Source organism: Adelges cooleyi, unplaced genomic scaffold (assembly GCF_023614345.1).
Source record: "Adelges cooleyi isolate 19-005CV unplaced genomic scaffold, UGA_ACOO_1.1 ACOO_flye_CR_arks_rails_tigmint_CR_PRNA_9, whole genome shotgun sequence".
NCBI lineage: Eukaryota > Metazoa > Arthropoda > Insecta > Hemiptera > Adelgidae > Adelges > Adelges cooleyi.
In genome coordinates, this window is record NW_026096579.1 from 12,515,831 (window position 1) to 12,543,053 (window position 27,223).

Sequence of the window (27,223 nt, forward strand, 5' to 3'; positions counted from 1 at the left end):
CCACCACTTCTTAGCTACAAAACAACCGATGACTGTGCTCGGCCACCGCCCCCACCGCTGACACTACCATCGCCCGTGTATAATGTATGCTGCATAGCAACCTAACGTGCATTTTTACACACGACTGTCCAGTGCACCGCAATGTTTTGTGGCCGCGCAAACGCCGTGGAAGATCTACAGCCTACGGGCGTTTTTGGTTTTGGGAGTTAAATAGAAAAAAAAAAAAATTTCCAAAATATAATTTCGCTGAATATGTTTTCCACTCGAGGAAAATCGAATTTCCGATCGCCAGTCGAAACGTCTCTTATGGCCGTACCTGTACCTGTACACTGTGTGTACACCTGTATTGCAGTGCGCATGAGCACCGAAAACCGGTCCACTGATACACACGAGCAAAACGTACACAACATTTAAGGTACAATAGTATTGTAACCGACTACCGGCACGGCTATGGGTACACGATGATAATATATCAAGTGTTTTGCTCGCCGTAGAGTATTCATATTATCTCCCACTCTCGACGGTACGAATCGAGAAGGACCCTATATAATACACACACTCATATCCAAATCTCACATACAATCGAAATCAGGCCGTCTCAAAATTTTGAACTACCCATGCGTATTCGGTTTTCGGATGTATATAAACCCGTTTTACAAATTTACGTTAACGACCAAACGGTTTTTTGGACCAAGCCGGAGCTTATGGTATTCATCGATTTGAGACGCTTTTTTTTTTGCTCAAAAACATTAGTTTAAAACCCAAACACAGGTACGATCACCAAAACGAGAATATCGAAAAACCCGCTTGTACAGTAAAATAATTGTGTTCATCGGCCGCTGTTGTCGAGTTGTCCGTTGAACGTGACGGCTAAGGGTTGCTTCCGATGACTAAGTGTGCGCGAAAAGGGTGCGAGAAAAGTCATTACTCTAAACGTTGTTAGTCAATGACGTCACGCTTACCAATCGTTTTGCACCAATTCACTTGTTTCGTCCGACCGAACGATTAATTGTTAAGTCTCAATTTACCGTCTTTGTCGAAACCACGAGACGTCTTGTCAATAACAACACCGCAATAATTATTATTATTGTTACCCTCCGTCCACCAAATCGGCTTAGCACGTGGTCGTAAAGTGACTTTCTTGACGACCGACAGATTACAGTGATCACGACGGTACAACAGAAACCACGCTGTAAAAACATTTTAATTGGGATTTTCTTTTAAAAAGTTTTCTCCGATAAATCTCAATACTTAACCTCAATCTCGGAACTCACAAATCGCGTCTCCCACATCACATTTGCGTCATGTAATAATTTTATTTCATTTTTTTACCGTGCGTCTTTGTAAATTTTTTTTCTAGGAAGAAAAAATTCACATTTCCGCGGTAATGCAACAGCGGCTATTCGTAATAATTATTATTTTATTATCGTACGTACATTTATGTCATTTTGGTTGTAATCATTTTTTTTTTTTTTTAATGTATACAGTCGTTTTGCGCGGTGTATTTATCGTTGTTGCGAAAGGTTTGCCAAAAAAAAAAAATGTAATATTATCATTATCCATATAAATAGATATACCTAATATATATATATATATATATATATATATATATATATATATACAATATGGCCTATTTATAATATAATAATATATAAATGTGCGTTAACAGGCGGCTGCTGCTGTAATCGTGTGTATGTATTATATGGGAGCTGGAAGATTGATATGGCGGCAATAGCGAATAGGGTGGATGGAAAATGATTTAAGAGAGTGTGTGTGTGTGTGTGTGTGTGTGTGGTGTAAACTGTATAGGTGAACAGGCGCATCGCACGCCGTCGGCGGGCTCTTTAGTAGTAACCGTGGAAGTACTCGGGTCGGCCGTAGTTTGTCGTTGGTCGAGTAGGCGCGAGACGTGCATAGTTTCGTGATCGCTATTTAACAGTGAAGATCGGATTAAAATTAATCTGGTCCACGCCAAAAGCTGAGTTTTTCCCGCAAGCAATCGGAATTCGACAACAAGTAAGTGGACGATTGTTTTCTTAACGTTTGAAACAATACGAATATTTGTAGTTATAGCTTTTTGCGCGGATATGTTTTATTTTGAAAAATAAAAATAAATACATATTTTATAGCACATAATAATATATTACTTCTTGCTATCACATCGGAGTTAAATTGATTAAAATAATTTCGTTAAAAAATCATAATTTAATTCACTTCCCGTTATTATGTTCGAGCGTAGGAATTACAAATTATTATTTTTTTTTAATTTGAATTTAGTCAAAAAAGCTATTTAATTATTGAACAAACGTGTGAAATTTCGGATAATTATTGCCATAAGTTCACCAAAAGACTTACGCCCAAGACGTGCGTCGGTACAGATTGTCGGTGTCATTGATCGAGACGCGTTTTGATTTATACATACTATTTGTATAAGCCTTTTTCGTTTCGTTATTGTTGTACACGGAATTATAATAATTGTATCAGTTGTGCACACAGTCAATCCGGCCAAAACGCATGGGTACGTGGACTTTGTGATCATCGCGTTTAACGTCGGATCGAGGCCACAAATTAAGCTTATTTGTTCTTCTTATCACAGTAAAGTAAAATAATACTACTAGGTGTAGTGATAACACGCACACACGCGCGCGTTAAACGACGTCCATCCGCCAGGATGACGTTAGATGCAAATATGACGGTAAACATCTTAAGAGCTTCATTTCCAATTGCAATTTTATTTCTCGATTTTGTACCGGCGCGGCACCGAATAAGTTTTGTAATGGACCAATAAACAATATCCGGTAAAATGTATAAAACAGTAGCAACACTAAAACTCGAGTCCTTAACATTTAACATTTACTATGGACTAAATGTGCATCGAAACTCTAAAAGAGTCTATGACAAGTTTTGGTAAATTATGATTTAAGAGTTAAGAGTAAAAAAAAAAAAAATTGTAATGTTTGTCACACAAATTATCACATTAAAAAAAATTCTTCATAAACAATAAATTGAACGTTTCATTAAGTTGTCTTAACTTATTGTTCATTACAACTTGATTAAAAGGATTCAATGCTTGATGAACGTTAGGTGACCAATCATTAGTGGTGTCTGTTGTTGGAAATTTGGAGTTGGGCGTTACGTTTTTTTAAGAAAGATATATGCTTTATATTTCGGCAATCGCAATTAGTCGTAACTTAAACTACGCTTTATTATCTATGAATGGTACCAATCAAATTACAAAAGAATAATCGGAATTTCCTATTCTCTCCAAACACCAGAGAATTTTCGCGGAGAGAACAATATGTTAAATTGAGCAATTTTTCAAGATCAAACCTAAATAAATCTTTATAATATAACACTTCAAGGTGAAGGGTGCATCGATAAGTCTCTTATAGAACTATAGCTACGCCGTTTTAGAAATAACTATAAAAATATTTACTATTAGTTGAATTGGACTCTTTTTAAACATTGTTCTGTCTTCAGGCTAACATGCGGAAAAACATGAGGTGTTAGTACAACGCGGAAGTCAAAGACTTAAGGACACGGCCGTCGATATGAAGAGGACGGCGAGGATGGTCTTGCTGATCCACGTTCTAGTGGGTTTATGGCCGGCCGTCAGTAGTTCTAAGTTTGCCATGGACGAGTTGCTTAACTCGATTTTCCCGAAGAAGATATCGAAAGACATCGATTTGGACCCTTGCAAAGCTGGTAAGTACCGCGTGAGAGAGAGGGGGAGGTATAAACTGTATACCCCAAGGGTACTTGTTGGTATATTGTGATTTAGCCGTAACAGCTGCACTGGTCGTCATTGAGGTGCAATTCAGCACATTTCTGTTAAACGCCAAAAGGGAAGTAAAATGTTTTTATTTCGCTTTGGTTCCCTGCCTTCTTTTAATAGTTCTTCGAATCTACGAAAAAAACGCTGCCTCAAATAAAAAAATATATATTTTCATTAGAATTTTCTTTCGATAAAACATTGATGAGAATTTTCATCCGACTGTTTAAGAGAAAAATAGGTTATTAATTCACTGAAAATTTAAATCTATTGAAAAAAAAACAAATTGTCGTTTTTTTTATATTTTGTAATTTAAAGCATTTTGCCTGTCTCGTTTTTGCAATAAATATTGTAATCTGCAGAAACAAAAAACTTTTTTAAGATTTTAATTATATTTTTTCTGCTATAAACAATGTATTTCTAAATCATTGCTGTATAAAAACAAAGTTCCATAGAAATCAACTTATCCCCTTTTTGTAGCGCGATTCATTTTATACTAGGATTATCTTATCACAGATAACAACCTTATTAAGAGTCGCTGGTCGCTGGAGTCTAAAATTTGAATATATAACCATTTTCAAACCATTTGAACCAACAGATTTCAAACATAAAATATAAGTTAATTTTTTAAACGGAGACATATTTAATTTAATTCTAATAACGGGTAACAAACATAATTGGTATTTTAATCGTGCCATTTTTTAAACTAAATATTGCATGTAATCATTTCATATATTGTACAATAAATACAAAATTATTACAGAATTGGCTATGGCAATTGACTCTTGGCTATGAACTGATATTTTGTTAAAAAAATATCAACAATCACTCTAAAACAATCATTAAAAATTAGTAGATATCATTATAAATGTATTATGAACGTAATAATAATGTGTTTGGTAATTTATTGTATATAAACAATTCTGTCAATAAATAAAATACGTTTGACCAGACAATTTATGAATAAAATCTTCCAGGTCTCATTTAGTCATATTTAGAAAAATTATTAATAATATTTACTATATACTTATAATTATGTGATTCACTACTGTATACAGAATACACTGCGTTTAGAATTTGTTAATTTATTATTGTAATTGTTAAACTATACGGATCTTGTCATAAAATTTAACAATAAGTGAAGTACTTTCATATAAATATAAAAGGGCCATTTAAATTTAATGTTTGTTTAATATTAATTTTAGCGCATGACGTTGTTCGTTAATCGTGGCTTTTTATCATTTAACCAATATTAATTTAAATAATCTTTACTTGTACAGTGTACTATCACATAGGTTAAAACTCATAATAGTTTATTTAGCTTGTTTATGTAACAAAAATGCCTAAATGCAATTTTTTACAAGACTGCAAGAAGCATAAAAATAAAATTGAACACTCCAATTCAATTATTCTGATAATTTAATCATTCTGATAAACATTGGCGTTTGTCGAAGTCTTCATAAAATATTTTCCGTTGTTAGATAATAAATCTCTATTAAACCCCTGATATATTATATCATTTGAAATAATTTACCTTTTATATTGATAACGACCAAAACTATAATTAATTAAATTTAAACAGTAAATAAGTTATTATAAAAAGCTTTTATTTATTATTTCAACATCAGTTTATTCTGACTTTACTATTGACGTGTTGTCTCGTCGACTTAAGTAGTATTTTTAAATAGAAGTAAAATAGTTTAAACAATCATTAAAACCTATTTCGTTATCCAACGTTAAGGACAAGTCTATTCAGTAACAAAATCAAATGATAACGTTTGCATTTACATTTAATTTATGATTTAATCAAATCAACAATAATTATATATCTTTTCAATGTTGTAAAAATGAGGCATAAAGACAAGATTGACGTTGAACAGAAAAACTCGCGAATTTTTTTAATACAAAATATATTTATATACTATGTTTAACATATTTTCATATTAATAATATGTCTTATCGTATATAGTACGAACCTTGTTACTTTCACTTATACGTGTACTTTGTCATTATCTTTGAAAACGAACGTACTTTTGTAAAACAAACTATAAACTTTGACTCATTTTGATAAGGGTGAATTTCATATGAATTCCGTAACGCAGTCGAGTCAAAAGACACATACTGAACGGTCGGTTTTGGGTAAATAATATCACTGAAAGTGTTTGCTTTATATCTCGCATTGACTGCATGTTGTACACAATATTATAATTTGAGAACTTTGTCAAGTCTATACAATTATTATTAAAACGCAGTGATTCAGTAAGTACCGTTTGTTTACTGTACAAAAGTTTAATCATTTTATCATCGCCTCAAGGAGCTATTCGGCATACGTCATGTTAAAACGCTCGCATGATTTTGTTAAACAAGAACTAATCTGGAAATTAAAAATGGGAGGGACTAATCTGGGCTAGGCTAGTCAAAATCAAATTATTATCTACTTGCTCTATTATTGTACTCTTAATTATTTTTTTGTCAATAATAATAATTTAACAATAGTAAAAACAAAGTCTTACGCGAATTTGTTCTTTCACAAATGTAACCACATTTAATTTGTTTTCTTAGCTTCAAGTACTAATGATTGTAAATACTAATTAGACTATTAGTAAAAAATAAAAAGAGACGGCCAAAGTCCTTCACTCTTACCATAGTTAGTTTCCACCTATAGGAGTTTAGGTTTAATTATTTGAATTCGATCATATGCACTTAATCTGTATTTTAATATGTAATTCGCTCGGGAAAATTGTGCCTTATTTTGGGTAAAAGCATCTTGAAAACAATGGGCAATATTCAACCCGTATAAGTTGTCTATTTAAATAAGACACGTAACCGAAACCACAGCTACTCAAGTACAAACCGCTCGCTCGCAGAATTAAATGGATCGTAGTGCGAGATTAAGTAACGTTGCTTTGTGTTTCTCTGACGTGATGTTAGCCTTAACTTTTAATCCCATCACAAGCTCGAGCTTATGGAGAACTAATTACTCATCATGTCCATTTATTATAATATACACAGCATGTCTACGCGACACTCTACATGTAATACACACTACCACTTCGGATTATATAATTTAATTAGTCAAAACGTAAAAAAAAACTCCTGTCAAGTAAACTTCTTACTCACTTTACTACTTTCTTACATATTATTTTGGGAACCTAAGATATTACCTATAGGTTTTCACAGCAACGGTAATAATATTATAGCCTACTACTTAGTACTGTTTAAAATAGGTTGTGTGCTTCTAGAACTAATTCATTTATTTTAAAAATATAGGTTTACTATTATAATATAATATACAATAACATTAATAAGCTCAAAGTGTTAACCTTTAAAACAACAGCATTTAATGCAAAACAAAAAAGTAGTTATATCGTTTAATTCTTACAAGTGTAAAACTCTGAAATGACCACAGTGGAAATTTGAAACAAATCAAAATTATCCATAAATATATTTTCTCACCGTACAATATACTTATCAGAAGTAGTATAAATCAAATATTTTATTTATATTTTGAACTTTTGTTAAGTATTATTAACACCAACTTAGTTAAAACGACGATAATCAAAATGCTATAAATGATACTTCTAAGCTCTAATTTCCGCATGAGTAGAGAGTAAAATGAAAATTATCATTTTTTTCAAAATATTGCTGTACAAAATCTTACAGCAAATATAGTTAGAAACGATTTCGTTAACAAATTCTACTGAATATTTATTAAAAATTACTGTAAAATCGAATCGCTGTAATTTGTGTAAGTTAGTTTCACTCAAACTATGAATTTTTTTTTCAAGTAATAATGTGAGTTGCGATCTTCATCTTGCAACTCTTTTAAAATACAATTTTAATTTGGAGTACCGGCACTGTACAGTGTTCAACCACTTCCGCCTTAATGGTGGTATACGACTGATATTTCATATCAAAACGCTTTTTCTTCAGATAAGATGGTTCATGGTTACATGGTCTTTTAGTTTGTATGACCTTAATACTAGTAGATATTGTTACGCAAATCTACTACCGCCACGTGCATTTATATGCGCTCAGTGCAATATCTCAAAACGTCTGGCGAGTTAGTATATAAATAGATGTATAATACACAAAGATACGGTTGCATGGGAGGCTTATACAATAATAAAGGCTCGTTTTCATAATCCTATAAATAAAAAAGTGAGCACGGACTGAAATGTCTATAAATGCATAGATAGGTAGAATAAATATAGATATAGTCATGTATATGATGTAGTAAAATAAAATTATATGATTCTAAATAGATATGAAATATGCTTTTGGCGTGTGTCTGTCAGCATCATTTGGTTTCTTGGGAAGTAGCTAATCATTACGGTGTTGGTCATCGAGATAAAAACCTTTGGATTAGTACCTACAAAACCGAGCCAAGCAAAAAAAAATAAGTAAAATATAATCCTATTAAAATTTGGTTTTGGTACCGCCAGTGAACTTGCCGGATCTTCGTGTTTCATCATCACAAATTATAATATTTACAAATTTCAATTGCCAATGTATATATTTATAAAAAACAAAAGGATTTTAAAAACAATAATTAAGATTACTAGGCATAAAATAAATGCGCAATCCAGTATTGTAAATATAGTTCTATAATCTATATATTACTTACATTACTTCAATGAAATAATGTTTAACATTTATGGAAAGAAAATTCACAAATACATGATGTAATCACTTGTTGTAATTTAAAGACTTATCTTTTTGCTATACATTTTAGTACGGAATATTTTTTTTAACGTGAATTGAACATTTGAATTTGTTTAGTACATGTAATCTTGTTATAAATTATTTATATGTTACAAAATATATTACAGCAAATTATGTGTTTAACATGCGGGATGTGGGTGTAGGATAATGTATTAATTTTAATGTCAATGAGTCTGGACAAGATGGTAATTCTATTTCATCTAGAAAAAATGACTATATGTATTAAATAACTCCTACTTATATTATTATAGTTAACTATATTTTTTTCTTTAATATTATTGTAATTTACTATACATGCTGAAGTATACTTATTATAATTTCAGGAAGTTTTATGGGTGATATAGCCGTGCCTGGAGTTGATTATGGCGATAAAAAAGAAAAGAACCGACAAGCGTATGCGGAAAAAGTGGAAAAATATAAGAAAGAAATTAATGAAGGACTCCAAATCGAAGAAGAGGGCATCATACAAGGGACAAAAAAAGTTGCCGACGTACCACAAATTAAGATCAGACACAGGCATAACAATAAGACAAGAAAAAATAATTTCATAAAGAAGAATACTGATAAACATAATACGAGTACAGATTCTTCATTTAACAGGTAAAATTATTACTGATGTATAAAAAGTTTTAACATCCGGTCGAAAACAAATAACACATTATACGATATTAACTGTTTTGTATGATACAATCGCTTAATATTGTAAAAATAAAAAACGTTATTATTTCTTCTTCTTCGTTACTTTACAATCGCAAAAATATGAAATTACAAATTATTACTTAGCGTAATCTTAATAAGTATATTCTTAGATTGTAAGGTTATATATATCGTATTTAATTGAGTTTGTTTCTAAAAATCATATGTCTCTATATATATGTATAATTATATAATCTAAGTATAAAATTTCAACGTAAATCGATAACTAATTTATGATTCTAATACTTATAACATATTTATGAACAAATTAAAAAACTAAGGTGAATTGTGATGACTGAACAATTGACTATAAGTAATGAATGTTTTTTTTAATGAAATTAATATTTTAATTGCAAATCTGTAATACTCGCAATATAAAAAACAACTAATTAATGGATGAGAAAATTTAGATTAATCCAAAAACTGATTAAAATTAACGATATGCTTTATTAGCTGAATTGAATGCTTAGAAATGTGTAAATATTTCAATTAACGAATTTCAGTAGTTTTTTTTTTAACAAAGTAGTCATTATTCATTAGCCATACAAACAACGTCATCAATTAATACGATATTTCCTTCCTAGTATTTTTTTACTACACTAACTAGCTACCTACAGCTATAATACTTTTTAGCTTTAAAAAATCTGAACTATTTTTTTTTCTTTTAATATTCATTTGCATCTTAAGACAAGTAAATCAGAGCTCCGTTAATTATAAATTTAACTTTGATATCATAAAACACAGGAAGTCATTAGTTTGAAATTATTTCCCATGAAAAAATCACTAAGAGTTTGGAGCATAATACATGATCTGCTTATGTATAACTTCTACCAACGATATATTAAACCATTTTTAAGTAAACCCCGCTTAAAGTTCTAATTAAAAGCCATCGTACAAGTGTTCAATTTTATCTACACTTCATAACTTGCATGTCAAAAACATATATATATTTTAATTAAAAAAAATCGTTTTTACAAATATTATATCTCGTTGAAACGGTAGTGATTTGTTCGATTGTAAAAATTCAAATTAAATTAAAAAAATCAAATAATTCAAAATACATTTTCGTTGGTACTCGAGTAGTTTGACAGTCGAGACAATATTTTTATAAGTATCAAAACCACGAATAATGTTTATTATTTAGAATATAAAATCTTGTAAACTACATTGGTGCAATAATAATAATAATACATATATCACGAATAATTTTATTGCATTTGTGACATAACTTTTATTTTCATTCGGTACTTAAATTAAATTTAACCGTCACTCGCTGAAAGGAAATTCACAATACTAACATGTATGCGACATCGCTCAATCTTCAAAATATTATGTTTGTAGTCACAACCGGTTGGACAATATTCTAGAAAACATATTATCACATTTGGAGCCGCATAAAATAAAAACGACCGTTATGTCTTAATACATATTGCGGCTCTATTTTAAGTTGTCGGGTAGACATAAAAACTATTGGCCAACAAATAACTTAAATGTCACCGTCGTCTGGCTAAATACAGTGCAAGTGACAATACGATATATTATTATAAAACCAATTTTTGTAATACATAAGATGGCGTTATGCAGTTCCTTATTATACGAGTACTATACGACGTGTGTCACACAATATCGAGGCTGTAAAACGAATAAATTGTTTCGGAAATCAAATTTAATTTGTGTATCGGTGAGCGGCGTAAGCGACATTATGCATTGTTTGTATAACAATATAACCGGTTAATCAAACGCATGTTAGGTTACCAGACTTAAACTGTCTCGATTTATAGCCAAGTCTGACGATGGGATGTCATTTTGGAATCTAATATAATATACCAATAGTACAATATTAGCCCGTCACAAAATCAACTGCCCACGAGACACACTGTAGAGCTATTGTTGATAAAATGTTCTTAAATTTGTGTTCAAAACAGAGGTCATGCTTTAAATTCAAGATGAAGTTGCCGCTGAGCAAACTAAACTTATAAAAAAAAAAGCCTCTACTCAAGATTAAATAGACTTCAAACCTATACACCTATCAAAAGTGTAGTCAATCGAACTTTATTAAATTGTTGTAATTTCCGTGCTTAATCATGAATATTACAAGTAGTAGGTTGCTATAATATTGCCCGTTGTTGGCTGGCGCGTCGCTCCGCAGCACAGAGAGGAAATTAGGTCATTTATAATATTACCAGGTACAATATTACCCTCGGATATAGTTCATAGAATACATATATAGACAAGACGGAAATCGTAACGGCAAATGGGGTTGGAGTGAAAATCGGCAGCCAATGTTTGCTACTGCTAGCGGGATGTTCATTTGTATTTGTTTTATAACGTTGTGCGATAAGTGCAATTAATAGACGTTAGATTATTATTTACTCAAATATCGAGACAATATATCTAGCCTATAAAAAAAAATCTCCTTACAGAGTTGAGCATGTTTTCATCCAAAAAAAAATTTGTCGAATAATATGTGTATATTATCAAAAAAAAAATGCTTGTTTGATCTAACAACAGAGTTGAGCAAGTTTTCATTATGTAATTTAGATACAACGCTATTCGAATAATGCCTAATTCTGTTTATAGACTACATCAATATGTTGCGTGATTAACGGGAAACGTTGATGTTTAAGATTTAATGTCACAATTCATCATTATTTGAATAACATATTATTTGATTTTTTTTTTTTGCATAATACACAAGTATTATCCTCCGGTTGTAAATGCTATGACAACAAAATGCTACTAAAATTTTAATTTAATTATAATGATGTTTTTGAGCAAAAAATAATAAATAAAATAAGTTTTGTTTCGATGTACAATGTACAGTTATTAGATTAGTACGTTCATAAACTTGTTTTGTATGCAAATCAAATGATATAGTGTGAATAACGAGGCTGTTATTAGCGGAAACGATGTAGGAATAAGAAAAATGTATAAATGTCAACAACACAGTACTCATAACAAACAAACGTTATAAAATAAGTAAGTATCACACATTGTGTTTACCAATAATTGAATCATTAAATTCGCCACGGTACATAATAATAATATGTAAACATGTCTTATTGATGTCACATTCTATATTGTATTGTTTGTGTATTCGGTAATTATTATTGTTATTATATTATTAAACGTTTACTATGTCAAGCAAGAAAAAGTGCAATACGTATAATATGGCATAGCGCAATTATTTGTTATTAAATAGAAATGGATGTATATTTTTACAGCAATCTAGTGCATTCGAGAAGACGCAGGGCGGCTACTGCAAGAAAAGAGAGAGTATGGGACTTTGGCGTTATACCGTACGAGATCGACAGCAGTTTCGGTGGCCCTCACAAAGCACTGTTTAAACAAGCCATGAGACACTGGGAAAACTTCACGTGTATCAAGTTTGTCGAACGAAACCCAGAAGAACATCCTAATTACATTGTTTTCACCGAAAGGCCATGCGGGTGAGGAGACGTTTACTAACATAACATTCATAATACAAGCAATAGGGTGTAACGCAAATGCCATACATTAATACAGACTACAGTATTACTAATGTATAATATATACAATATATAACTAATACCAACACTATAGAAGGTTTGTTTAGTAATATAATGATAAAACATTTAAAATAATACCCTTGACCATCAAAATTAATAAACTTTCAGTAATTATCATTGTAACCGATGTTAAAATTTTTAAATTATTTTATTATTTAACTTTGTCTAACTACAATTGTTCAGGGTATTTCTAGGTATAAATAGGTAGTTTAGATTGCTTAAATATCGAGAATTAAAGTTTAAGTTTATAAATTATTTTTGTTTCCCGTAAATGTTTTTGTTTGTATAGAAAACCAAAAACCGCTAGTTTTTAATTTTTACGTATTATAACAGGTGACAATGCTGACACACAATTCATCACATGTCAAGTGTTTGTATAAAAAACATTATGTACAATTTTATCGTACATCGTTAGATTTAATTTTTCGACTTTACAAATATACTATAATAAGAAGTTCAATTTCAATAAGAATGACATTGAACCCGATGTTACAAACTGTCAGAAACATTATTTTTTTACCTGGCAAATCACTCAAAAAGTAATAATTATTTCAAACGAACAAATATTTTATCATTCTACAAATGGTATCGATCAACGAGACTGATTTTTTTATTATCAATGACTGATAGTACTTTAGAAACAGTTAATTTATCAACAATTAGGTATTCCCTATAGCTCTGTAACTCAAAACTCGAACAACAATGCCATTTTTAAGAAAATTAGACCCAGACTAAAGAACGTTTCAAATTCTGAATGCCGTTACATGAATTTAGTCATGTTTAAATAATTGAATTTCTGTTTGAGAGAGCCTAAAGATAATTCTTACATATCCACTATCGTACTTTAATTTAATTTTTAAACGTATAATAATAATATTTATTTACGTTTGGACTTTGGCAACCCATTTCCAAAACAAAATATTTCCGCTATTAGTTTAAGTTGAATATTGTATTTACATATGTTGACGTCGCGTGGTTTTAGGTGTTGTTCTTTTGTCGGGAAACGTGGAAATGGACCGCAGGCAATATCCATAGGGAAAAACTGTGACAAGTTTGGCATCGTGGTGCACGAACTTGGACATGTGGTCGGATTCTGGCATGAACATACCAGACCCGATCGTGACAACCACGTGCAAATCGTGAGAGACCACATCATAGTGGGTACGTTGTACATGCATAATATTATTATTAACATAGCAAGCTATGTGCGCATTATAAATATGTTTTTTTTCGACAGAAAAAACAGTATATTATGCTATCTAATTATAGTGAAATATAAAAAAAAACCAATTCTAAAGCAATAGCTCTTTACGTGATCTTGCATGAAAGCCTGTGTTCTTAATTATTTCAGAGTTAAAGTTTTGTTAACAATGATAAATTGTATATTACCATGTAATACAATAATACGACATTTTAAACTAAAAATAAAATCCTTAAATGCTTAACAAATTCTCTAAGCTTAACTAAACATTCAGGCCAATCGCTGCCTCTCCTGAAGAGGAAGTTTCAAACTAAAAACAAATAGATAGTTCAAAATATTATTTTATCAAAGTATTTAATCCGTTATTTTTCTTATAAATATTAACCCCACTTCGGATTTTCATTAATTGTTTCGATTGATTTTAATTACCTAATACATGACAAGTACAATCATTTTTGTTCCTTAAACACTAACAAACCCTAAATACACGTTCTATAACTTGAAATGGGATTTTTGATTACCGAGGTTCATAATGTATCACCATAAATGTTACTATGCAGGGTTGGTTTGTGAGCTTCATCATTAATCATCAATATCGCTAGCCAAATTAACCGAACAACCTCGCAGTGATTTATCAAAATAATCAAATGTATACTATTCTCAAAATACTCTCGTTTGCTTTAAATTTTCAACAAATAAACTAAAAGGTAGAATAGAGATTGGAGTGGCAAAAATAAAACGAAAAAGTTAAAATATTAAGAAATGTATTTTAAGGGCTTAGTTAAATTCTATGTAAATTCTTACAGTCCCCCAAACGACGTCCGTATACATAGCTTAATACAATTTAATATTACAACAGGCCAAGAGTATAACTTCAACAAACTCACGGAGGAGGAAGTCAATTCATTAGGACTTGCTTACGATTATGATTCTATCATGCATTATGCCAAAAACACGTTTTCGAAGGTAAGTTATTATAATGTAACCTTTCTTTATGTTTACTTTAGTAATCAGTATAAAGTGTAAATTTAAAGTCTATTGGTTAATTTGATAGCATAATTAATTATCAACTACAATACTATTACAAACAATAATAATTGTGATGATCGGATGGAAATATCATACGAGTAATCAAAAGTTGTCAAGTTTAAAACAGACCAATTAAATATACGCAAGAATAAATAAAACTGTTTTTTTTTTAGTTATAGTAATTAATAAAATGTATTAATTATTATGTCTCGGTAGATACGAAGAAAATATATTTTAGTAGCTCTTAATTCAATAAAATTAAATCGAATACCATTAATACATGTAGCTCTGTTAATGGAAAAATACTGTTAATCATTTTCTAGTGTTGTTGTAACCGTCTTTTGAAAAAATATGAGCCTTTTTGTTTGTACTAAGGAAAGAAACAATTACCGAGTAAAGCATAATCGAACACTTAATGGGGTTTAATGTAGTGTCAACTTGTCATACTTGACAAGAATAAAAAACTGAAAATCCCCATTTACGATCGACACGCAATTATACTTAGGGTTTTCGTTTTAACGCTAGCTTTTGTTAACTTTTGTTTCTTGGAAATCTTTCTCAACTACTTGAAAATTTCGCTTTGTTATGATGAACGGTATTTTGAGGCTACCGCACCGTGCGCTGTTGATATTATATTTTTCAAAAGTTCTTTTTTTCGCCACGTGCAGATTAGTACATAAAGCCTCGGCCGTTTAATGAAAACTAAGTTTATTTTAATCCAGCTGAGAGAGTTTTACGTTAGTTATTAAATTTCACGTTCGTTGATACAAATTAAGTATGAAACATTAAGTATGTTTTATGAAAATAACTGGCGTTTTAAGTAACTTTTGATTACATTTCAATTGTATTATGTTATAATGATGTGTTGAGTATTTTGCTTTATTCTACTTTGTTGGCGTTTAGTTTTACTACATTTACATGATTTGAATTCCCGTTTAACCTAATTGATAATGTTAACACAATCTTATATTATATTGATGAAAAACTAGGTATTTCATAACACTGCGACGGTTGATTTAATTTGATTTTGATAAGGAAGTCTGTTTTAGTTGAAACGCGCACAATATTTCTCATTAATTCAATTTGCTTCTTACAATGCTTCTTGTGTAAATCGTGGTACCGTTTTCAAGTATTATATTATTATTTTAATTTATTATAAATATCAAAATTGACGCAGTAACGTTTTTGTACATGTTATATTATTGTGAGATACTTTTATTAAATATGTTTTTTTTAAAATCGTTTCTTGTAAACGTTTCCAAATTCTTAACAATTTAAATCTAGGTCTAGTCCGGTAATTTTTTAGAGTTGCGCTAATTATAAAAGTACCGATACTCGCAAAATACAAAGTTACAGTGTAATGCGCGAAAGTTAAATGGAATAAAACAGTATTTTGATTAAACCATTCATTTTTTTTTAGTACATTTTTTTCACCGAACGAAATTTGCGATAATCCACAAAGTTTTAATACCGTTTAAATGCTTTCTGTACAATATAGGCCAAGCATTTTATTTTATAGCTTATACGTGTGTTAATGCACATCACGTGCATGAACTGGGATTGAGAATGGTTAGATTGCCATGACACCAAATTAAATTTAGGGTTATAATAGGAAGCATATATGAATAAACATATACAAATAAATGGAAAACCGGAAATAGAAAATGCTAACGGTTTAACGCTCGTTTAACAGCGTTTGACGTTTCCATTTCGCATTGTTTGAAAATTTAAATTGCACTGTTTCCTGTTTTTCCTCTTATACCCGATAACTTGCCAAACATAATTATTCTTTATTTAAATATGAATTATATTATTGAAAAATAAATTACATTTCTACAAAAAAAAAAAAAGTAAATAATTGCTATACAGTGTAGCATACAAATATTACCTAAAATGTTCTGTTCACTCTAGAAAATACAACTATAAGGGTATAATTTAATTTAAAAAATTCAAATTGACTTCACTTATTTTGCATTCGGGTTAGAATCATATGAACACATCGACTTATCTGACTGATACATATTAAGTATTCACTAAGAATCATTTTTACGCGCATCGTCAGTTATTTATATCGTTAGAACTTTATGGCATCATATAAGTTGAGGCGACTTAAAATATTTTACACCGTAAATATAATAGGCTTATATTAATAAACTCACAACTTGTAAATACGATTATTCAATTTAAAGACTTAACTTAAAATACACAGAAAACCATTAACTTTTACTAAAACAGTTAAATAATTAACGGTTTAATATAACTAAACAAAATATCTTACCTGTCCCAAATGTGTTGCAATTTTTTGGTTTTTTTTTTAATGCATTTTCTTACACAATTGTATGACCCGTCATTATTTAAGCTGCACTATTGGAAACCTTTTGTAGCTTGATATGTTATGTAAGCTGTTGTAAACTATGGTAATGAACTGTAAATAATCTACTATATAAAGTAATTCGATGTTTCTTTTATTATTTTAGAGGTTATAAACAAACTTATACTTCATATACATATTTTGTAGCTTTATCTTTATTTTTTTGAAATATAAAACGTAATTCAGCAAAAAAATAAAGGAATTTCCTAAAATCCATAAAAATAATGTTAATCACTGACTCTGTAAGAGGTAACACAATTATTTTTGCTTTTGTGTGAAGCTGAAAGGTAAATATTGTTTTTTAATTAAAGCGTTTTTTTCCACTCATAACTCTTGAACCGCACTTACCTTATTTAAAATGCAATTATTTAATTTACATTTTAAACGATTGGTTCAATGTTGTATATTGACTTATTAGTAGTTAAACAGTTGATATTGATGCCGATCTGATAAGTTCTATGTTCACAATTTGTTTAGAATTATTTTGCTCGATAGATTTTTTTTAATATGTTTTCAAATTAACTTGACAGGCTCATAACGTGATGTATGCTTATACAGCACACTTTTACTTAATCTATAAGTAAATCATTTTCAATATATATTACCACCCACGTGACGGTGTTTATAAAAATTATTAATGTTTACAGTCATAGCCGAGTGTGTTAAAATAATACAAATAAAAATGTATGTACGACACAATTTTTCAATAGTTTCTTTTATTCTTCGTCGTTGGATGTCATTAAATTTAATTTATTTAACTATCAAAATCACTTAAAAATTACATAAAGTTTAAAAGTCAAAACAAATGGAGATTGTTCAACATTTTAAAGGTTAACCTGAATAGAAATTATGTAGTGATTGGTCTGCCAAAACGAATATTGAATGTAGCTTATTAAGATCAGTACAGTTTGAATAATACAGTTTTACGGTTAGAAATACTTCAAATATGTCACAAAAATAAATGAATTACTAAATGAACAAAATTAGATATTGATTTTTTAATCGATTATGTCAAAGGGCTCATACTTGGAAACTATACATCCAATTGACGCAATAAGGAATGCAAAGAAAAGACCGGAAATAGGACAGCGAGTTCGTCTCAGCGAAGGGGATATCGCCCAGACAAAGCTGCTGTACAAATGTTTCAGTGAGTAAACAACTCGATGGTGCTCGATAAAAACTGTCTAAGTAAAACAATTTGCGAAACTGAGTATGTAAATATTGAGATTCCGAAAAACCATACAAGTCTTACAACGTTTTTATTAGTAGAGTTAGGATATGTTTTAAATTTTGAACACTGAACATTTAAAATTTTCAGACAGTTTTTCCCAAGCACCATCTTTAAAAATTAAATTAAGTATTTTAAATAACTCGCATAGACAGTAAATTTACTAAAAAAAATGCGGTATAATCAAATTCATAAATTACCAAATACTTTTGTTATTGCATTTTGATTTCCTAAAAACAGTAGTCTAAAAAAAAAACAAAACAAATTCATATTGTGAAAAGGTATAGGTATCTATTTATCTTTATTCGAAATTTGTTTTTCGGTAAAAAATTAACAACCTATTGTACATAAATTGTCATAAAAAACTAAGCTAGGTTTTTTAAAATCCAGAAATCTTCAGTATTTAATTAAAAATTTGCCTTTTAATGAGTGAATGTATATCCACAAAAGTTTTTTAATCCCAAGCTTTTTAAAAAAATCGGGTTTTCCCCAACTCTGAATATACTTTTGGTAATGTTTTTTTTAAAAATAAATGTTGTGGTAACTATTGACTTTTTTGTTTTTATTTAAATAGAATGCGGTAAAACGTTGCAAGAGAACAGTGGTATTTTCGGTTATTCGCCTGAGCCCGGACAAGAATACGGTGATCGTTGTGAATGGCGGATTACAGCTACACACGGTGAGCGAATAGTGTTAAACATCACTGAGCTGGACATACTCAAATCCGACCAATGTAGCACGGATTACTTAGAAATCCGGGACGGCTATTGGCATAAGTCACCATTGCTGGGTAAGAGTAAACGCATTTTTTATTTGAAAAAATAAACGTAACAAAATATATATTTTACGGTCTCTACAAAAACAACACTATATAAAACTTTAATGGCGTTTTATTTTAATTTGAACTTTAAGCTATTTCTTTAGCACAGCACCGTCAAACTTAATTATAAAATATATTTCGTGTGTATTTTTAAGTGTTTTTGAGTAGAATATTGTTTCTCAGAACTTCTTATTGAAAAGCTCTGTTGATTTCGAAAAAAATGGTTTGGATGGATAAATACGGTTCAGTCAATAAAATATATAAACAGAAAAACTGTTAATGGTTATATTAATTCATGAGTATATTCTTTAGACACAATTCCACCAAACATTTTATATTTACTATTAAACAATTTTATATATATATATATATATATATGTATAAATAATTACATATAGTTTATTTACTTTGTACACGTTTCACAATTAAATTGTGACTTCTTAATTACTATTTTTTAATATAATAATAGTTAAATACAAATTCAAAAAGAAAATAGAACGGCAGAACCGATTCTGATACTTTTTTTTACATAATTGACCATAATTCGCTAACCGTCTCTAAAAATGATACTTTGTGTAATAAAATATTATAGAGGCTCGACTTTCAAAGTTTTAAGCAAAGATGTTACTAAAATGTTCAACCGATCAAGTTCAAGTTTGGTTTCTGCGAATACTACCTTATTTAGCAAAATTGCTAGCTACACGTACAAAACACTTGACAAGTACTTAGATTAACACTAAGCTCACATTTTGTAATAGTTCACTCGTTGGCAAGATCCTGACGTGCTTTGAACGACGTTTTAACTGTCAAACTTAAACGATTATTAGCATAGTTTCAAATATTAAATGCTTATAATAAGCTGAAGCCGGGTCTAATACTACAATAGCTAGTTTTAATATAAAAAAGGCCATAATTACAATTTTTCAACATTAAAAAAACGAGAATTCAAATAAAACGCTTTACACGTGTAAGGATGTTAGGACATGTAATTTCACGGTTACATTTGTTTCCAGCTAAAATTTATTGTTGGGGATATTTATAGGAAGGTTTTGCGGAAACGGCCGTGTTCAAGATTTGATAGTGACGGCTAACAGTAGGATGCTCATCAGTCTCATGATATCTGACAAAGGCGCCACTTTCAAAGGATTTACAGCGAATTACGAAGGTCTGTAGAGCGCTTTACACTAAGCAAAAAGTACTAAAATAGAGTTGTAATTGTATTTCTCGATTTCGGTTTTTTATTATTTAGCCGTTTGCGGCGGTGAAGTCTTAGTGACTGACGAACAGGGTCATTTGGAGTCGCCCAATTTCCCTGACGACTATTTGCCAAACAAGGAATGCGTCTGGAAGCTAACAGCACCGGAAGGCTATCAAGTCGGATTGAAGTTCAACGTATTCGAAGTGAGTTATGCCAATTTAGTTGTAACGCATTTTTACAAATTGTCGATGGTTGTTTTAAATCTTGTAGCGGTACGGTTTGAATGAGTTTAATTAAAATATTAAAAATTAATTAATTTTGTCTACGTCGGTAAGGTTAAACAATGTGTTCTTACTTTTGCAGATAGAAAACCACGATAACTGTTTCTACGATTATGTTGAAATAAGAAATGGACACAGCGCTGATAGTCCTTTGATAAATAAATACTGTGGATACAAACTACCCTTGGACGTACATTCCACTACAAATAAATTGTACATTAAGTTCTTATCGGACAGTTCGGTACAAAAGGCAGGATTTTCTGCGACATTCATGAAAGGTATTCTGACAATATGCTAGAATGTCTATGACGTTTTCTAATTTAGTTTTGTCATGTTTGTTGTCGTACGCAATTTTGCTTTATAAAAATGTATTGTAGCCCACCGACAAAGATGAAGTACTCGGATTATTACTTTTCGTCTTAAAGCAAAAGTTTCGAACATTTTATCGCCGTAGTGCTATATTCTCTAATAACTAATTAAAATGTTAAATATTATATATCAATATATTCAGAGCATACAATTGCATCCCATTGATCAAGTTTCAGGGAAAAGAAATTGGCATGACAATTGTAACATTTTTTTTTATAAAATTAAGATAATGTCAATTGCTATCAATTAGTTTTAAAGACAGACTTTTTTTTTTAACATCGTCTAAAACTAATATTTTATGTATTTGATTTTAGAGTACGACGAGTGCACTTCGGTAGACCACGGCTGTGAACAATTTTGCATAAACACGATGGGTGGATACGACTGTGCGTGCAAAGTTGGCTTTGAGTTACACTCCGACAATAAACACTGCGAAGGTAAAAATATAAGTTATTCTAATTCGGTATACATAGTTTATAATTATTGGGTTTAAGGTAAACGGTTCTACGGTAAGATTGATAGAAGAATCCATAAACAACAGTGTAATTATAAAAAGGCGCCTGGTGTATGCAATAAGACAGCATGTGTGAGTAGGATCTGAAAGTGCACTAGTCAGGCGCCTTCGAAGACTTGTTATCAGAAAATGTCGACACTAAATGAGTTTCTATTGCATAAAAAATATATTATATCATATAATATATAATAAGGTTTAGGTTGGATTAGGTTTCTTTTAGTTAGTAAACCGCTCTAAAGCTCTTTAGAGGTTGTCGCTGCTTTAGTCTAAGGACTTTAAATGAAATGAAAGCCAACCCGTAATTCCAATATATATATATATATATATATATATATAACCATACATAAGTGGTCATTTACTTATGAGTATATAGAATTAATTTATTCCTTAACTTTACGAAAAAAGTAACCGAAAAATAGTTGTTGCATTTTAAAAACCGATAATGACAGAATCTGCTCAAAGACTAACACCTGTTACCAATAATAATTGAAAGATGGCCTAAATTTAAACCCTTTTTATTTCACAGACGCATGCGGTGGAATAATCGAAGCCACTAACGGAACAATAACGAGTCCTTCGTTCCCTGATCTGTATCCCGGAAACAAGAGCTGTATTTGGGAGATCATAGCACCGGCGCAATTCAAAATAACGTTAAACTTTACCCACTTTGATCTGGAAGGCAACAACGTGAGTTGATTAAATTTCTGTTTTCAATTTTAACAATATTATTACTTTTAATAATGAATTAAATTTAATTTTCAGTTGCATCAGGTGAGTGCGTCGGGTTTGGCCGGGAAAAACTTGTGTCATTGTTTCTTTGGACGCATCTGTCAATAACGTAAAGGTTTTTTTTGTTTTGACGATTAATTGAGTTTGTTTGTGTGAGTTTTGTTTAGTCCGAGTGCGAATACGACCGAGTGGAGGTGTACAGCAAAATTGGATCGGACAAACTTCGCAAGCACGGCGTTTACTGTGGACAAGAAGCGCCTTCCATGATAACTTCTGAAGCCAACGCGCTCCGTGTGGAATTTGAATCTGACAGTTCCGTGCACAAGACTGGATTCGCTGCTGTGTTTTTTACCGGCAAGTTCTTATCTAAGCCATTGTAAAATTGTTGCTCTTACTTACCCAGTCATTGTTCAAGACATTTGTTAGGTATTCAATGTTTTACTCATAGTTTCAATTCGGTTTTTTTTTATCGAATATTAAAAAGTAAAAAAAAAAAACGTCAGAAATAATATTGTGGTTATTTATTTTTTATCAAGTATGTATTGACATTAAATTTGTGACTTACTATTGCAGACATGGACGAGTGTTCGATCAACAATGGCGGGTGTCAGCATGAGTGCAAAAACACACCGGGTTCTTATGAGTGCACGTGTAACAATGGTTTCACTTTGCACGAGAACAAGCATGACTGCAAAGAAGGTGGATGTAAACACGAGATATCGGCTCCTCATGGCAAAATCAGTAGTCCTAATTACCCGGACGCTTATCCCGGCCGGAAAGACTGCGTTTGGCATTTCACTACCACCCCTGGGCACCGGATTAAAGTGGTGAGTTATAACAGTGTAAATATATTTCTCTGATGTTAATGCGGTCTTTGGGATTTCAGATATTCGATACCTTCGAAATGGAACCTCATCAAGAGTGTGCCTACGATCATATAGTATTTTACGATGGTCCTACACCGGATTCTCAAACACTGGGAAGGTTTTGTGGCTCGAAGAGTCCACATCCAATTGTCTCATCGTCAAACCAACTGTACTTGGCGTTCAAGAGCGACGCTTCGGTACAGAGAAAAGGATTTTTGGCTACGCACAGCACAGGTGACGAAAATTATACATTTTCCATATAGATTCATCCATATGTGTAAATTTATAAGTATTTATCGATTCGTATGTACATATGTTGAAAAAAAGCTAATACCGTTGGTTGGAGGCATAGCAGTGACAGAGTATGTATATTGGAGGGAGCGGGGTGAGATCGCAGATCTATAAGAATGATTACAACTGCAAGTGATAAAAATCACTTTCAAATAAACGATTCGACGCGAATCTGTAGATGGTAGAACTACAAATATCGATAAAAGCATTTTAATGATAATAATGTACTTAAAATGGTATTTTTACTATTAGGGTGCATACGATTAGGGTGATCGTTTGTCCATAATAATATGTTGCTGTTATTTCCCATGTATCGCAATTAACAACATAATAAACTATTTTTCAAATACTTATTGACTGTTGATTTAATCTCACATAGCAATCTAGAAATTTGCTATAACCGAGTTATAATTTTCCCCTTTTTTTATGGTTAATCCTTAATATTAAAAAAATTGTTTAAATTATAGCCTCACTATAGGTCTCCAGACCTTAAGTATAATTTTAGCCTTAAAACGTCACCTTAAAAAAGCGACATAAAGAAAAAGTTTATACCTTTACTAGGGGAAAGGGTTTATGATATTTTTTTGGGCTATCAACGTTTATCGGTAGTACTTACCTAAATAATATTGGCTACAAATTCGGTACTAATTTAACTACTTTTAAAAAGTTATAGAGCGCTGTATGTTCAAGTAAGAAAATATGTACATTCTTGGGGTGTTTTTCTCGGTTTTGAAGGGGAAGGGTTGATTTTTTTTACATAAAATAATAATTATCATATTTATGTGTCGATGAACTTTGAAGTAATTATCACATTTTTATTTTGTCATTGTTTAGTTTGTGGCGGCAGATTAATAGCAACAAACCACGTGAAACACTTGTACTCTCATTCGAATTACGGCGATTTGAACTACGACAGTGACTCAATGTGCGAATGGACCATCGAGGCCAAAGCCAACATGAACGTGCACTTGACGTTTTTGACGTTCGAATTGGAAGAGGAAAAGGATTGTATGTACGACTTCGTGGAAGTCTGGAGTAGCCTGGACACGAGCGGGCCGTTCTTCGGCAGGTTCTGCGGACCGACAGTAAGCTAGACACTATAATATAATCATATATTTTCCGTCTTGACTCCAATTAGAAACCTATTCAACAACGTGGGTTTGTACTTTCAGAATCCCACCGACGTGATATCGATGAACGACGCCCTGTTGATCCGATTCAAAACCGACAACACTATCGTCAGCAAAGGGTTCTCGGCATCTTACATCGCCGTCGAGTCCATGACGCCCAGCTCGGAGTATTCGTCGCAGATAGACGAAGACGACGATTTGCTGTACAAGAAAACCAAAACCAGAAACGGCCACGACAACAACGGCGAAGACGACGGTGACGACGACGACGACGAAGACGAAGACATGCAAGCCAAGAGTCCGTGACGGAGAATTATTTGCCAATACAATTTGTTTGAGAATAACTACTTAGTTCGCTAGCGATTTTTTGAATTTTACCTCTGACGCCCGACCGGTGTGTCTTTTAACTCCTAGCCTAACCGCCATTGAAGTCATGTGCCAAATTAGGGACGTTCAACATGATATTTTACCTATATTATATATTGTATCTACTACCTACTATATAGTATCGATTATTATATTGACCATACGGTTATTGACAACAAAAAAAAAACGTGAACCGTACACGGATAAAACCAATACCTAAGTGTACAACGTTTCAACTTTTATTATTACACTATTATTAAAATTATTATTATTATTATTGTCGACTAATTTGTGATTCGCGATCTCTGCCAATTATTTATGATAATATTAAATTTAAATCTGACCCACTCTGTGTGCTCCATCAACAATAATAATATAATCCATTTACACGGCAATATTATTATGTCAGTGCACATCGGTGGTTTTAGATTTTTAAAATAGTATTGTTCAGCCATTTGATTTAGTGTAGAATTATCGTTTCAACGACTTAAAAAAATCCTGACTTTCTTTATTTCGATTGCCAGATAACGTCGTAGATGTACGCCGTTTGAATATCGTATTAAACTTTTGTGTGATTTGTTTTTAAAATTATAATACAACCTACATTAATTATTAACTATAATTATTAAAAATATATTATCGAGTCGTTATAAACTAATAAACTTATTTCTCGAGTGTTTTGCGTTTTTTGTTTGTAACTTTACAAAATATGATCTTATCAAATTCTGAATTTTTACCGGTATTTCTTTCCTGTGTCAGCCGCTGTTTGTTGAATATAATATAGACTGGATGTAGGTGTATTACTAACTGTGTAAATAGGTTACATCTTCTAATTTATTTTGTACTAACAACTATATATACTATACCTGATATAATCAAAAAAACACAAATAACAGTTATATAAAACACGAAACAATAAAGTATGGTAGCCATTTTTAATGAATTTTCGTTCCATCAATTATATATAATACAAATGGTACATATTACATATGGTACAAATTGGCTTTGGTGTGTAGTGCATCTTATGTACAATTTAAATGCAGTTAATTCAATTTTTGTGCGTCTAATAGTATTGTCAGCCTGATAACTTTACTTACCAAACTGAAACGGATTACCAATAGCGATTTTAATCGTCGTTAATAGGTAGAAAATTCGTTTGCGCTATGACATTGCCATTAATCATTGCAATTTGCACACAACGTCAAACTATTTGATTAACTAATATTATAGTGTACATTAGATTGCCATTGCGCCAGTGCAACCAAGTAATTGTTCTTAAGTACGACATAAACAAACAGCACATAATATCTATTTGATCGTTCGTGTTTATAGAGGTGTTTATGTCAGCTCCAACCGTTTACTGCTACGAATTTACATAATATTAGTATTATTATAGTGCGATACTGATGTATGTGTATATCAGACTTGATTACGAATAATGTACTATTATTAAATCATCATAAATTTGTGAATAATTCATACTATCTTAATAACAAAGTATATCTGTATGTAGATAGAACCTACTCGAAATAGACTTTAATTACATTTTATTTCGTACATAATACTGCCTGAACGTTCATTTCAGATGGTTCTTGTTTTTTTTTAATTGAAAAAAACTCTGATTTCAACTATATAACTTATACCAAATCGCTTAGTAGTAACCTTAATACATTTGTTTCTATGCATTTCGCGGTTTCAACTTACATTTTGAATTGTTCATATAACTGTATAAAAATACATTTTGTAGGTGTAGCAAAACGAAAAAACAATTAATAATACTAGTTTCCTAATTCTCGTTTCATAAAAAACAATTAAAATATAATAGCGGCGATTATATAAGTTTAATTATTTTAAACAAGGGTGGGAAATAGAAATTAATTTTTTTTTTTTAATGAAAAACAACAAATTAATTTGTTTTATTAATTTGTGTAATGCAGTATCATTTCATAATAATTAAAAGCAATCGGTATAAATTAAAAATTGTCATTACTGTATTAATAAAATTACATTCACATTAACCACCTCGTTATTGTTTACAAATATCGCACCTTAATAATAAACAATATATTTTTAAATTAGGAAGCGATAA

At 31.0% G+C, this 27,223-nt stretch overlaps 1 protein-coding gene across 1 annotated transcript; it reads left to right on the forward strand.

Annotated features, from left to right (window-relative positions):
• Positions 1-1,824: 1,824 nt before the first annotated feature.
• On the forward strand, positions 1,825-25,781 carry LOC126846882 (tolloid-like protein 1). Its single transcript, XM_050586729.1, has 19 exons — positions 1,825-2,016; positions 3,481-3,705; positions 8,821-9,097; positions 12,418-12,642; positions 13,724-13,902; positions 14,802-14,908; positions 18,360-18,489; positions 19,145-19,360; positions 20,433-20,555; positions 20,640-20,791; positions 20,952-21,147; positions 21,553-21,675; positions 22,279-22,439; positions 22,515-22,523; positions 22,649-22,835; positions 23,055-23,308; positions 23,368-23,581; positions 24,473-24,723; positions 24,811-25,781. The coding sequence occupies exons 2-19, from the start codon at positions 3,552-3,554 to the stop codon at positions 25,072-25,074; spliced, it is 3,222 nt and encodes a 1,073-aa protein (XP_050442686.1). The 5' UTR covers positions 1,825-2,016; positions 3,481-3,551; the 3' UTR covers positions 25,075-25,781.
• Positions 25,782-27,223: the final 1,442 nt, after the last annotated feature.

Bases quoted from the DNA above. Each gene is read 5' to 3' on its own strand.
- LOC126846882 (XM_050586729.1), top strand. From the start codon at position 3,552: ATGAAGAGGACGGCGAGGATGGTCTTGCTGATCCACGTTCTAGTGGGT. The intron at 3,706-8,820 runs GTAAGTACCGCG...TTATAATTTCAG, and splicing joins TTTGGACCCTTGCAAAGCTG to GAAGTTTTATGGGTGATATA. The intron at 22,836-23,054 runs GCAAGTTCTTAT...TTACTATTGCAG, and splicing joins CGCTGCTGTGTTTTTTACCG to ACATGGACGAGTGTTCGATC.